General features: G+C 38.9%; 1 protein-coding gene across 5 annotated transcripts in view; it reads right to left on the reverse strand.

Moving 5' to 3' along the window:
* The window catches only part of CCPG1 (cell cycle progression 1), a 50,250-nt gene that overhangs the window by 20,437 nt on the left and 14,174 nt on the right, over window positions 1-15,639 (reverse strand). For all 5 annotated transcript variants that reach the window (XM_076004389.1, XM_076004388.1, XM_076004390.1 and 2 more), the window contains exons 2-4: window positions 6,505-6,573; window positions 3,654-3,768; window positions 717-793 (exon numbers count right to left, since the gene is read on the reverse strand). In XM_076004389.1, coding sequence (XP_075860504.1) covers window positions 717-793; window positions 3,654-3,768; window positions 6,505-6,564 — 252 coding nt within the window. In that variant the 5' untranslated portion in view covers window positions 6,565-6,573. The remainder of the gene's footprint in view (window positions 1-716; window positions 794-3,653; window positions 3,769-6,504; window positions 6,574-15,639) is intronic.

Below are 15,639 nucleotides of genomic sequence, written 5' to 3' on the forward strand. Positions count from 1 at the left end.
CTGGGAGAAGTAAATTTCTGTTCTTTATAAATCACCCAGTCTCAGGTATTTTGCTACAGCAACACACAGACAAAGGCATCATGTAAAGGTCATCTAGTTTTTGGAGACTTCCTGTTTTAAAAAAAATAAAAAATAAAAAAAAAGTCATCTAGTTTTATCTGGAAGTCAAGTAAAACTCCAAAGGACATGTAGTTTGCTATCAAATTTAAAAACTAAATGTCATTTTAGACTAAACCATAACAGCTTAATTTCTCTCTCCCTCTTTTTTTTTAAGGAGACAGGGTCTCACTTTGTGGCCTAGGCTGTAGTATAATGGTGTGATCATAGCTCACTGCACCCCAGAACTCCTGGACTCAAGCAATCCTCTGGCTGAGTAACTAGAACTACAGACATGCAATACCACACCCAGATAACTTTACTTACTTACTTACTTATTTATTTAGTAGAGATGGGATCTCACTATGTTGCCCAGGCTGGTCTCAAACTCCTGGCTTCAAGTGACCCTGCAGCCTAGCCTCTCAAAGTTCTGGGTTAACAGGTGTGAACCACCATGCCCAGCCCTTACTTAAACTGACCAATCTGTGGAACCTCACAATTTTAAATAAAAATTGCTTATAATTCAAATAGAAATGGAATGCACAACTAGAAATGGAGGCTTTAGTTAGCATTTTCTAAGCATACTGCTTATATATTCACAGGGTAAAATAAAAGTTTACCTCAATTGCTGACTTGGTTTCTTCCAAAGCTGGATAAGCAGCTTCTCCCATTAACACTGTGCCATGTTGGCTGCTTTCTAACATAAAGCAAAAATCAATACAATTATTTCTTGATTTAAAACACTGTTGACTTTTTGTAGTCTACATATAATCTGGATAGACTAAAATCTATTCTCAATATGTTAAAGTGGATTTAATGAAATGTCACATACAATTACAAAAAAGTCACTGCTATGGTGCTAGTAATCATTTATTTGAAATCATTGGGAGATAATTTTAGATACTGAACTGAACTCATTTAGAACCTACTAAAAACTCAAATCTCCTGTGAGCAAGTAAATAAAATCTCTATCTTACAACACCAAATTACGTAATCCAGGTGTTTATAAAAAATCCATTAAATTCTGTCTGAATTTACAGGGTAAAAGAATTTCAGTTTAATTAAAAATTAAAATTAAAAAAAAAGTTAATATGAAAGATCCATTCTCAGATACCTGGTGGCACAATTCCTAAATTCTTAAAAGTTCATTTAAAATTCCCAAAGATATCACCATTCTAATGGCTGTCAATGTGTGGTACTGTAAGAATTAAAACTACAGCTTTCAAATTATAAATGATTTACAAAACAAAAAAGTGCTTTACAATACAAAATAAACTATAAAAAATAAGCACTCCAAAGAACACATAACAAAATAATGTCACTACAGAAGATTTTATAAAAATCTCCTCAAAGAAAACATGCACAAACAGGCTATTGAGTTTACAATATACTTTTAATGAAAAAGAATATAAAATGTTAACAAGTTAAAAATATTAAATATAATAAACATATAAACTTACACACAAGGAATATATACCAAATGTCAGCAGCAATTATTTCCAGATAAAATGATTACAGGCCATTTTATATTTCTTGTGCTTACTATTATTTTCTCCCTATCATGAACATGAATTTCTTACATAATTTACCCTCTCCAGAGAACGGGACAAAAAAAAGACATTATTATACCCTCTTGACAACATCCATGAGGTTGGGTATATTATTATTTTATTTTATTTTATTCATTTCATTTCATTTTTAGAGATAGGGCCTCACTCTGCCACCTAGGCTGGAGGGCAGTGGTCAGATCACAGCTCACTACAACCTTGAACTCCTGGGCTCCAGTGATCCTCCTACTTCAGCCTCCCAAGTAGCTAGGACCAAAGGTGCTATCCACTATGCCCAGTTATTTTTTTGTTTTGTTTTGTTTTTTGGTAGAGATAGGGTCTGGATATGTCGCCCAGACTGGTCTTAACTCCTGGCCTCAAGCAATCCTCTAGCCTTCCCCTCCCAAAGTGCTGGGGTTACGGGTATGAGCCACTAAGCCTAGCCAATTTGGCATAATTCTTAAGGGCCCTAGGATTTTCAGAATAGTAAGTGATCACTGGCTTTGAATTAAAAGTTACCAGCTGCATTAGCCTCAAACAAGACGGTCGGTTTGATCTTTGAAGATTGGAAGCCAACCACTGACTTCTCCTCTGTAGCTATGAAAGTCCTAGATGGTATCTTCTTTCAAGAGAAAACTGTCTCATCTACATTGAACAATCTACTGTTTAGTATGGCCACCTTCATCAATCATCTTAGCTAGATCTGGATAACTTACTGTAGCTTCTATGTCAGCACTTGTTACTTCTTACACTTTTATGTTATGGAAACAACCACTTTCCTTAAATCTCATGAACCAATTTCTGCAAGCTTCAAACTTTTCTTCTGCAGACTTCTCATTTCTCTGACCCTTTACAGAATTAAGAGTTAGGGCCTTGCTCTGGATTAGATTTTGGTTTATGGAAATGTTGTGGCTGGTTTGACCTTCTACTCAGATCACTACAACTTTTTCCTTATCAGTAATAAGGCTGTTTTGATTTCTTATCATTTGTGTGTTCACTGGAGTAGCACTTTTAATTTCCTTCAAGAATTTTTCCTTTGCATTCACAACTTGGCTAACTGTTTGGCACAAGAGGCCTAGCTTTCAGCCTATTTCAGCTTTCAACATGCTTTCCTCAATAAGCTTAATCATTTCTAGCTTTTGATTTAAAGTAAGAGACATGTGATTCTTTCACTTGAACACTTAAAGGCCACTGTAGGCTTATTAACTGGTCTAATTTCAATATTGTTGTGTCTCAGGGACTAGGGAGGCCTGAGAGGGACAGGGAAAGGCTGATCAGTAGAGCAGTCAGAACGCACACAACATTTATTAAGTGTACCATTTTATATGGGCGCAGTTTGCAGTGCCCCAAAACAATTACAACATCAAAGATGAATAATCACGATCACCATAACAGACACAGTAATAATAAAAACATTTGAATTACTGCAAGAATCACCAAAATGTAACACAGAGGCATGAAGTGACCAACTTTGACAGACTTGCTTGACACAGGGTTGCCACAAACCTTAAATTTGTAAAAAAAAGAAAGAAAAAAGATGCGGTATCTGTGAAGTACAACAAAGCAAAGCACAATAAAATGGGGTATGCCTGTATTCTATAGTATGATGATAACTGGAGAAGAGTTTAGTAAATCTCTTGATAAATTAATAATCTTATACATTACTAGTCTTAATCAACTTTAATAATGAAAAGTAAATATAAATTATCCCACCAAATTCATGTTAAATCATGTGACATGTAATATTTAGTCACTGGTTGTCTCTGTAGTAGCTATGCATATGTGAAGGCCCAAACATATACTACAGCTGCAAATAAACAAGCCCTTGCAGGCAGACTGGTAACACTGGGTTCTATAGGCCTTCCCTAAATCCACACTAAAGTTCTTCTAGTTCTTCAGTGGCCTGATCACTAAGGTTAGTCAGAAAGGCTGCCCACATGAAAAGAAGGCAGGATTCATGTCACTCACATATCCTATTTCTAAAAAAATCAGAATTTTTAAACAACTTACCTCCCTGTTCTACCTGCAATACTTGTAGCTCCTCTTGCTCTAAGGATGAACATTCTGGAGTAAGCTCACAGTTGTTACTGGCTGTGACAGAATTCACCATCTCTACATCAGACCCCTAGAGAAAAGAAATTGATAATCATTCAGTTATTTGCCTATTAGTTACACAAAGCTGGATTTGAGTATTTGTAGACACTTCCATTACTAAAAATGCCAGATGTTCCTATACTCCAAAAAAACAGTACCTAAGCTGACGAGCTTTTGTTCAATTTGATCCACAAAGGCCTAAAACAGCAGAATGGAGTCACAGATTTTGATTCTAAGTCAAGTTGGTCCACAAGTAGAATGCTCTATTTTATGAGCACAACCAATAAATTTGAATCCCAGAGGATAAGTGTCTAAACTTAGCTGTTTCTATGATAATTTACTTCTACTTAACATTTATGGAACTACTATAGACAAGGAACTTTGCTAGGTATTGTGGGGTATAAAAAAATCAAATTTACAACATATTCAGAGAAACAGCCATATGCAAATATTACTTATTACAGCAATGTATGCTAAAAATGATTAAGGGCATAGATTACACAAACCTTATGAGGTTAATGAATACTTTCCTTATAATATTTTAAACTATTTTTTTATTCTGAGGTTACCTTTCCTACTTTGATGTCAGACTGTCCTTTAATAAAATAGTGGATCTTATCATTTTTCCCCTCATGTTTTAATTAGCAAAATAAAGTTAACCAGTAAATTGATTCTACCTCTCCCTATGTGCCCCACCTTTTTTCCTATAGTTTGTTGCTACATGAAATTGAAAAGTCTTAAGTTCTTCTGATATATGTAACTCAAAACAGCAAAAATTAAAAGAATTCACAAAATGAGTAACCTTTAAGATGAGTGCTAAAGAGAATTCTGAATATAAGACTTTGAGTTTGCCTATCATGGCAGGAGAATGGTAGAAGCTAAGGCAAAGTTACAGCTAGATTAGGGATTGCTGGGGAAACCAGTTCTGACCTACTATCAGACTGGTAGTTATGGGAAAGGAAAAGGAAACACATGTAGCAAGGAAACACATAGCAAGAGAGAGCAGAACTTGGAAACTAGATATGGAGGAAGAGAGATAAAAGTACAAATATGATTTACCCTGTGACATGATGTCTCAGACACACCCTAATGTCACACTTGGCTAAGTGCGAAAAGTTTGCTGTCTTGCTCTACTCTGCAGATAGATGCACAAGACTCCCATAGCTGCCTTGTTCCTATATTGCTAATTATCCCTGAAAGAGAAGTTGTTGCCATGGGAGTTGATCTAACCTTTGTATAATAGAAAACACATTAAAAATAGAAAAGTCACTTATGATTAATAAAAAAAGAACCACCTCAATTTCAAATGGTACAGCTGCTTTTCTTTTTTTTTTCTCCTTTTTTTCTGAGACAGAGTCTCACTCTGTTGCCGGGGCTACAGTGCCGTGGCATCAGGCTAGCTCACAGCAACCTCAAACTCTTGGGCTCAACCAATCCTTCTGCCTCAGCCTCCCAAGTAGCTGGGCTACAGGGAATGTGCCATTATGCCTGGCTACTTTTTTCTATATATTTTTAGTTGTCTGGCTAATTTCTTTCGATTTTTAGTAGAGACAGGGTCACACTCTTGCTCAGGCTGGTCTTGAACTCCTGACCTAGAGTGATCCTCCCAGCTCAGTCTCCCAGAGTGCTAGGATTATAGGCGTGAGCCACCGCACCCAGCCAGTATAGTTGCTTTTAAATTTTGAAATTGTAAAGCAGAAAAGGAGATCATTTTGTTTTGTAAATGCTGTTTTCTAGAAGATATGACTAACAAATTACCCAAACCTTAAATTATCAAAGTAATTGTTTAAAAAAATACCATTTAAGTTATTTATTAATGAAGGAAAACAAATGAGGCTTGAGATACTAAAAAAATAAAAAACAGGAAAACCATAGATAAATCCATTAAAACTTCGAATAAAAATTATTTTTATTTGTTTCTGTTTATCAGTATACTATGATTTTTCTATAATGAATGTACTTTACTGGTGTGAGAAAATATTTATTATTAAGCCGATATTTATTATGTACAAGTTATGGACATTCATTGTATGTATATCATTTTTCTATTATAAAATCCATTTGGGGATAGGATTCTAGCCATAGCCCTTTTCCTGTCAAGTTGTGCTAATATAACATAATACAAGGGCATGCTCTCCATCCTCCTTTCTAGTCTGTTCAAATCCAGGCTCTAATATATTCTAGTTGCATAATCTTGGCCACATTACTTAACCTCTCTAGGTTTTAGTTTTCTCAACTATATAATGAGGATGAAACCAATCTAAACCACAGTGGGTTGTTCAAATTTAGATGAGAATAGGGCGTGGCAGCACCCGCCTGTAGTCCCAGGTACCAAGGAGGCTGAGGCAAGAGGATGGATCACTTGAGTCCAAGAGTTCAAGGCTACAGTGAGGTATATAACCATGCATGTGCATAGCCACTGCAATCCAGCCTGGACAATATAGTGAGACCCCATCTCTTACAAAAAGAAAAAATAAATAAAATTGAGAATGAAGGGAAAGCAGAAAGCACAGGGCCTGACCAATAATAAATCCTCAATAAATATTTGCCTAATGTGAGAAAGGAAAGCTGTGTACAATAATGTATTAATAGAAGATGCTAGCCTGTGAAGAATATTTGGCAGTGAAGTTTAATGTGGGTGGGAAAATGTGCAATAGGAATGTTTGCTTAAATGTAGAAAAATACTGGCCTTCAAAGAACACAGTTTACATCATTGTTAACATTGTAATATTTTTAATTACCTTGTAAAAAGTATTAAATATCATACCTCATGATTGATGACAGTCCAACCACAAGATGAATCACTGTCACTGGAATTTTCAGACATTTTTCAGGTCTACAAATACAAGAACATATAGACTTGTGGGACACATTTAAAAAATTCTATAGGAAGCACCATATGTGACATAAAGTATGAAAAGTAGCTTACTGCCTTCCAGTTGAAACTGAGACAACCCACTCATAGATTTGCCATACAGGACATGGTATGACTGCACACCTGTATAAACAAATACAACCAAATGTTTAAGACAAGGAGATCCTTCTGGACTAGGTATGGACAGTCATATTGTTAGAATGAAGTTGGGTCTGTAAGAAAATGTAGGATCTGGCCAGTCAGAGAAGGGAAAGGAGAGTCCAATTTGATCACGTGAGGAAGTCGAGGGTTGATAGAATGGGGAAAAAACAACAGTAAAGTTCTATATTTTTAATAAATGGTAAAGTGTGAAAAGTATGGCTAAAGAAACCTAGAAGTAGTGGGAAATGAAAGAGTTCCCATACCAAGCAAAATGAAGTCTATATGTTGGCAACACAAAATGATTTATATTTTTCAAACAGAAAAGAAACATGATTATTTTTTATGGAAATAACGGTGTCAGCAATACTTGAGTTGAATTAAGGGGGGGGAGGTTGGTTAGAAACTCGTGTGGTCACCAGCAATAACTCAGACTCAAGCCCTAACTAAACATACATTTTTCACTCTACTTGCTTTGTTCTCCCTTTTCTATCTGAAACTCCTTAAAACTTCAAAACCCAGCTCACTAAAGCAAATGTTATTCCTACTAACTTGTTCTACACATCTAAAGCTTATATTATACTTCTATTATTGCATATATACTGTGAATACATTAGATATCTAAGTTGATGGATGGGTTGGTATTTTAATAGACCTCTACTACAGACAATATGAAACTAGTAGTCAAATAAGAACAAGGCAAAAATATAGATCTGAATCATCTGCTCACGATTCTGGAAACTTATAAATTAATATTTTAAAAAAGGAAGATACAAGGAGGTTGGCCTAACAGCATAAAATTTAGCAAGTTTTCAGGTAAATTATTCAGAACCTGAAATAAGACATAAAGATTGTGTGACTTTTAATGTCATGCTAGAACACTTTGTAATAAGTTCATATGAAGTTATCTAATTGTTTGATTTTCAATTTTAATTGACTAGGCCCAGGCAGTTTATAACTCTATAAATTTAAAGGTAAGCTTATAGAAAACCATTAGGGTTAAACAAATTTTTTTTTCTGTCCCAAGTAGAGATTATCCAAAAAGCTACAGTTTGAATACCTTGTAGGATATTAACCAGAGTTATATCTTTGTAATTTTATTTCAGCATTCTTTATTAAACTGACTATATAAATCCCAATTTCTCATTGAACCAGTTTTCATGAATTTCAAAAAAACTTTTGATACATCACTATCCATTTGAGAATATTTTTATAATAATTTGAAAACTACACATTGACATATGGGCATACACAAAGACTGAGCAATTAAATTTGCAGGTGGAAAGGAGAATGATCAAAGAAATCTTTATAAATGAGGCTGCAAATTAGACAGCTTTTAAAACTAAATAATTACCAAAATTTAAAAACTGTATTACATAAAAATGAAGATTTCGAGGCCAGGCGCGGTGGCTCATGCCTGTAATCCTAGCACTCTGGGAGGTCGAGGTGGGTGGTTTGCTTGAGGTCAGGAGTTCGAAACCACCCTGAGCAAGAGCCAGACCCCGTCGCTACTATAAATAGAAAGAAATTAGCCGGGCGCGGTGGCTCATGCCTGTAATCCTAGCACTTTGGGAGGCTGAGGCGGGCGGATTGCTCAAGGTCATGAGTTCAAAACCAGCCTGAGCGAGACCCCATCTCTACCAAAAATAGAAAGAAATTAATTGACCAACTAAAAATATATAAAAAAAAAAAATAGAAAGAAATTAATTGGCCAACTAATATACATAGAAAAATTAGCCGGGCATGGTGGTGCATGCTTGTAGTCCCAGCTACTCAGGAGGCTGAGGCAGAAGGATTGCTTGAGCCCAGGTGTTTGAGGTTGCTGTGAGCTAGGCTGATGCCATGGCACTCACTTTAGCCTGGGCAACAAAGTGAGACTTGTCTCAAAAAAAAAAAGTTTAGGTGTTCATCTCTTTCACGGGTTGTTACATTGTTTCCTTGCACCCTGCAGGTAGATGGCTCTTTAGTTGCTTCCCCATCTTAATATATGCTTTTAAAAATTCAAATATGAAAAGTAAGTAAAAAAAAATACGGAGCACTGACCCCATTTCTCTGGAGTCTGTGTCTCCCCTAAAAACAATTAAAATCTAATCTTTTTTTAAACTCCATTCATGATAGTTCAATTTACCTTTTAAAAAAACTTTCATGTTCTTTAATAGTTTTTCTGCCTTTGTTCCAGCTGTATAATGCTTTTTCTTTCTTTCTTGGGAAATCTTTCCAGTGTCACCATATCTTTTGATTTCTGTTTTTTGATGAGGAAACAGAAATCTTCATCGTTTTTCCTTTTGAGAGTCAAGGGTCTCATTCTTTGTTGCCCAGGAGGCTTGAGTGTAGTGGTTATTCACATGCTCAATCATCAAAGCCACTATAGCCTGGAAGTCCTGGCCTTAGGGCGATTCTCCTTCCTCAGCCTCCCAAGTAGGTAGGATTACAGGCACTTACCATCATGCCTGGTTCCAGAAATCTTCCTATTTTTTGGGGGGGAGACAAGAGTCTCACTCTGTTGCCTGGCCTGGAGTGCCGTGGTGTCAGCCCAGCTCATAGCAACCTCAAACTCCTGGGCTCAGGCAACCCTCCTGCCTCTCCCGAGTAGCTGGGCACAGAGACTATAAAAGCACCCTTGGAGGTTTTCTTTTTTTTGAGACAGACTCTGCTCTGTCTCCCAAGCTAGAGTACTGTGGTGTGATCATAGCTCACTGCAACCTCAAACTCCTGGTACAAGTGGTCCTCCTGCCTCTGCCTCCAGAATAGCTGAGACTGTAAGCGCACACCAGCTAATTTTCTATTTTAGCAGAGACGAGGTCTCCCTCTTGCTCAGGCTAGTGTACAACTTCTGAGCTCAAATGATCCTCACACCTCAGCCTCCCAGAGTACTAGGAATACAGGCATGAGCAACCACGTTCAGCCTCTCCCTTGGAATTTGAACCCTCCTCCACCACAGCCAGAGATCTTCCTAAAATGATAATCTCATTATCTTATTCCTTTAAAAAAAGTTAAGATTTTCATATTATCTTCAGGATAATGCCTCAAAGCCTTCAATATCTAGTCTTTTCTCTCTCTAGCATTTCATCCTTTCTCAGTTTATTCCCTCTTCCCCAACCTTTTCAATTCCCCCAAAATGCTTCACTTTCTCCTAATTCTAAGGCTTTGCATATTCTTATCAGTTGCCCATCCCCTTACTTCAAAACCAAATTTCTGTGCTCACCTCAGCAAAGCAGGAGGAGGATTGCTTGAGCTCAGGAGTTCCAGACCAGCCTGAGCAAGAGCAAGACCCCGTCTCTACTATAAATAGAAAGAAATTAGCCAAACAACTAAAAGTAGAAAAAATAAGCCAGGCATGGTGGCACATGCCTATAGTCCCAGCTACGTGGAAGGCTGAGACAGGAAGATCACTTGAGCTCAGGAGTTTGAGGTTGCTGTGAGCTAGACTGACGCCACAGCACTCTAGCCCAGGCAAGAGAGTAAGACTCTCAAAAACAAACAAACAAACAAAAAAGGATCACTCTGGGCCAAGTGTACTGTAATACCAGGGGAGGCTGAAGCAGGAAGATCACTTGAGGCCAAGAGTTCAAGACCAGCCCCGGCAATCTCTGAAAAAAAAATTTTTTTTAATTAGCTAGGCACAGTGGAATGTGCCTATAATCCCTGCTACTAGGGAGGCTGAGGCAGGAGGATTGTTTAAGCCTAGGAGTTTGCGGTTGCAGTGAACTGTGGTTGTAACACTGCACTCCAGCCTGGGTGACACAGTGAGGTTCTGTCTCTTAAAAAGAAAAAAATCAGTACGGCTGCCTTATTGAGAGAGTAAATTCTAAGGGAGCAAAGACTGGCACAGGAAGCCCATGTGCAAGGCTATAATAATCTAGGTGAGAGATGATGGTGGTTTGGACCAGGTGGTAGCAGTGAAGACAGCAAGAAGTAAACAGACTGTATTGAATATGGGCTATGAGAGATGACTGCTGGCCTCTACAAATACAAGGAAAAGGCCACTGAGACAAGAAGACTTCAAGAGGAGGAAGTTATGGGAAGAATTGGCTGGAGGTATCATAAATCTGAGATAACTGGTATCACATTCAAGTGGAAATATCAAGTAGGTGGCTGGAGACTGAGTTCAGAAGAGAGTTACTGGCTAAAGATGTCATTGTAAAACATTTTGGTGGCAGCTGTCAAGCCTGTAAGAACAACACAGCAATAGTACTAATTTTACCTTATAAAGTACAATTGGAATGGATATTACCTGATCTGATGGTGTCCCCTTCATTATTCCTGAGTAGCTACATTTTACTATGAAAAAGGTAAGGTTTCTTTCACCTTATCTTCTAGAATTAAATGTGATGGAGAAGAATGGGGGCATTATTCTCCCACACGTCTATAATTCCGAAGTAAGGCAACCAATGGGCAGTAGGCAAGGGCCCTAAAAGTACTACTGTACTATCAATGTGATCAAAGATTACAGGGTCATAATGGATAACTTTTAAGAACATATTTCTATAATGCTTTTTAAAGGATCTGAATCTTTCCACTCCTCCAAAGGATATGAAAATGTCTGCTTTAAAACAAAATTCACCTTAGCCGGGCATCTTGGTACACACCTGTAGTCCCAGCTACTCAGGAGGCCAAGGAAAGAGGATCATCTGAGCCTAGGAGTTTGAGGCTGCAGTAAGCTACAACAATGACACTATACTCCACCCAGAACAACAGAGGTAGACTGTCTCTAAATAAATTAATTAATAAAAAAATAATAAAATAAATAAAACAGACTTTATTTGAGAAAGCAAAGAGGATACAAGATCACAACTAATGAAAACTTTAAAATTATCCTTTGTAATTTAACTCTACTTCTTATGCAATAATAACCCTGTGGAAATATTTTAAATGAGTCTATCCTGATCTGGAACACAAACACTATGTTTTTCATTAAACAAATATTTACTGAGTGCCTACCATGTGCCATGAACTTTTCCAAGTGCTGGGGATACAGCACTGAAAGAAAACCAAAACAAAAATCTCCCTTGAAGAAAGCTTACTTTCTAGAAGATAGAGTAAGCCAATTGGTGCCAACTGCTATGGAGAAAAATAAAAATGAGGGAGTGAGGGAGTACAAGAATTAGAATTTTAAATACAGTGGTTAGGAAAGGCCTCCCTGAGGTACCGAAAACAAAGTGTGAAGAATGAACAAGCAGAGTAGTTTTCAATCCTTTTTCTGTCTGAACATACCTGAGATTTAGTTGAGTGGAACAGAATACCAACGGATAAGCTAAATATTAAAAAAGACTGTCACTTAGGGGTGAAAATCAAATTGAATCCATTAACCTATCTAAAGAATCAAAATGAGCGGGGCACAGTGGCTCTAATCCTAGCTCTCTGGGAGGCCGAGGCTGGAGGACTGCTCAAGGTCAGGAGTTCGAAACCAGCCTGAGCAAGAGTGAGACCCCGTCTCTACTATAAATAGAAAGAAATTAATTGGCCAACTAATATACATAGAAAAAATTAGCCGGGCATGGTGGTGCATGGTTGTAGTCCCAGCTACTCGGGAGGCTGAGGCAGAAGGATTGCTTGAGCCCAGGTGTTTGAGGTTGCTGTGAGCTAGGCTGATGCCACGGCACTCACTTTAGCCTGGGCAACAAAGTGAGACTCTGTCTCAAAAAAATAAAATAAAATAAAGAATCAAAATGAAACTGATAAACATGATCTTTAAGAGACAAATGTCTTCAACTCATGAAAAATGGATTGAGTTTTCAGAGATCAATTCAAAGAATCTAGGTAAACTGGAACTGGCATTCCAAAAAGCACAGAAAGTAGAATGCACAACAGCACAGACAACTTATGTTCTAAGAACTTCATGAAAAGTAATTACAGCAGTAGGGAGGAGTGACAGACGGTGGTAAAAGGAAGGGTGGTGGTGGATTTCAAAATACAAGGATGACCTGATATTATTATACATATTAAAAAAAAAAAGAATATGGGACTTTAGGAGGGCAAGAAAGAGGGAAGGAAGGGGAAAAAAAGAATTTGGGACTTTAATCATGTCAATGAGGAGCCACCTCAAAGTCTTTGAGTGGTTTCATAAAGTCCCTTTCATTCTGTGTGGAAGACATATGACAAGACTTACCTCTCAGCATTCTAGATGAGACATGATTAGAGTCTGAACTAAAGCAGTAGTGGTGCTGAATGGATAAAGATGGAAAGAAAATGTTTAAGAGATAAACTAACCAGCCTCAAATATGGAACATAAAGGAAAAATATTCAATAATGACTTCCAATTATTGGATTGGATAATAGGATGTGGTACCATTCAGAGAGATTGGATAAGTATGAAGAAAAAGAGGAGATGGTTAATGGGGAAGTGATAGGTATCAGGGCATAAGTTCTCTTTTCAACACACCAACAATTCAGATGATTTACAGGATATTCAATTGGGAAATGTTCAGCTGCCAACTGGACATGGAGGCTTGCAGCTTAGGAAAGGAAATTTAAATGTCAAGTATACATAGGGGCTGCCCAGAGAGACAATACAGCCACCAGCGGGAGGCACCTCCAGGGAACGGGACCTTCCCTTTTGGGACCCTACAGCTGACTAAGGGGAACTCAAGACTGTGAGCTCCCTACCCGCCAGCCCTCCCAGGTGCTGCTGGCACGGTGTTCCCAGGAGAACGGTGCCGACTCAGAGGCTGAGAGACACAGACACAGCCTGGGCTCCCTGTGGGTGAATTGGGACCGGAACTCCTCTCCCTGGTGGGGATACAGTTTGAACTCTGGGACCCAGAGGTCCGACCTGCAGACCAGATCCCGTGCACCCAGGTCTAGCATTGCCCAGGGCACAGAAGGGATATTTGTGAACAGCCTGCAGAGGTGTGTGAGCCTCCAGGGACAGATCAGCGTCCTAGAGGGCAACCCTCCCTTCAAAGGGAGGCCATGTGCCCAGCCCAAGTGGCGTTCCTGCACAGGGAACCTCCCTGCCGGCATCACAGTCTGGGGAGACCTGGTGGCGTGTGGTCTGGCCTGCTGGCAGAGGCCCAGGAGTAGCTGTGGAGTTGGGGAGGGTGGAAAGAAGCGAGGCCCCCTCCAGACTGTGGGTCTCAGACAGCCCCACCCCCACAAGCAGACTTTCTGGCCATTCCAGCCCCACCCTGGCAGCTTTTTCTGGAAGCATAGAACAGAACATTGACCCCTGCTAACGGCATTGGTGGTGCCTGAGGGCAGGCTTACCCAACCCAGCTCCGCCCAGAACAAGAGCTGATAACAGGACACAAAAACAACAGCATAGCCTGTTCCTCCAAGCAAGCGCCACCTACCAACAGGGACAGCATCCTGCACAGCCTTTTCACGGCACCCACTGACTCATTATACAGGGAGTGGTCGAATCTCACCCATAGACACCACCTAACGGCTCAGAAACTAAGCAAGGCATGTGAATACCCAAACAAAAACCTAAAGGAAAGAAACAACAACTGATTGACATGGGAAGAAATCAGCGAAGGAACTCTGGAAATATGAAGAACCAAACGGAAAACACACCCCCAAAGAGGAGCACCAGCCCCCTAGAAACGGACACCAACTCAAATCAGGCAACCAAAATGACAGAAGAGGAATTCCAAATGTGGATCATAAGAACACTCACCAACGTGCAACAACAACTCAATAACCAACACAAAGAAACCACAAAAAGCCTCCAGGATCTAGAACAAAAGTTCACTAAAGAAATAGACACAATGAAGAAAAGTTTAACTGAACTCCTGGAAACGAAGAATCAATTCAGGGAACTACAAAATACAGTGGAAAGTCTCAAGAACAGGGTAGATCAAACAGAAGAAAGAATCTCAGAGATTGAAGATAACACCCTCCAACTAAATAAAACCATCACAGAGATAGAGCAGAGAAACAAGAGAAAAGAGCAAAGCCTACAAGAGATGTGGGATTATGTGAAGAAACCTCATGTGAGGGTCATAGGGTTACCAGAAGGGGAAGAGGACAACACCCAAGGGTTGGACAAGCTATTTGAAGATATAATAGAGGAAAATTTCCCAAGCCTTGCTCAAAATCTCCATATACAAGTTCAAGAAGCTCAGAGGACCCCTGGGAGATTCAATGCAAACAGGAAGACGTCATGACATGCAGTCATCAGACTGACCAAAATATCAACTAAAGAGGCCCTTCTAAGAGCTGTAAGACAAAAGAAGCAAGTGACATACAAGGGAAAGTCAATTCGAATAACACCAGACTTCTCTAATGAGACTTTACAAGCAAGGAGAGACTGGGGCCCCATTCTCACTCTTCTGAAACAAAACAATGCCCAGCCTAGAATCTTCTTCCCTGCAAAACTAAGCTTCATCTATGAGGGAGAAATAAAGACATTCTCAGACAAGCAAAGTCTCAGAGAATTCACCAAGACAAGACCAGCCCTACAAGAAGTACTCAAAACAGTGTTACGCACGGAACACCATAATAAAAACTCACGAATATAAAAACAACCAAAACCCAAAGATTAAAGGCCAGATAATACAATGGCTCAAGACAGAAATCAAAGCAACAACATCCAACCCAACAGAATGAACAGTAATATACCTTACCTATCAGTTCTCTTAATAAATGTGAATGGCTTAAACTCTCCACTCAAGAGACATAGGCTGGCTGAATGGATAAGAAAATACAGGCCAAGTATATGCTATCTTCAGGAAACACATCTAACCTACAAGACTATAGTCTTGCATATAGACTAAAAGTAAATGGGTGGAGATCGGTATTCCAGGCAAGTGGAAGCCAAAAGAAGGCTGGCGTGGCAGTTCTAATTTCAGACGATTTAGTTTTTAAACCAACAAAAGTAGTGAAAGACAAAGAGGGTCATTATATAATGGTGAAGGGCACACTTCAACAAGAAGAAATAACAATATT

This window comes from Microcebus murinus, chromosome 6 (genome assembly GCF_040939455.1).
Source record: "Microcebus murinus isolate Inina chromosome 6, M.murinus_Inina_mat1.0, whole genome shotgun sequence".
Taxonomy (NCBI): Eukaryota; Metazoa; Chordata; class Mammalia; order Primates; family Cheirogaleidae; genus Microcebus; species Microcebus murinus.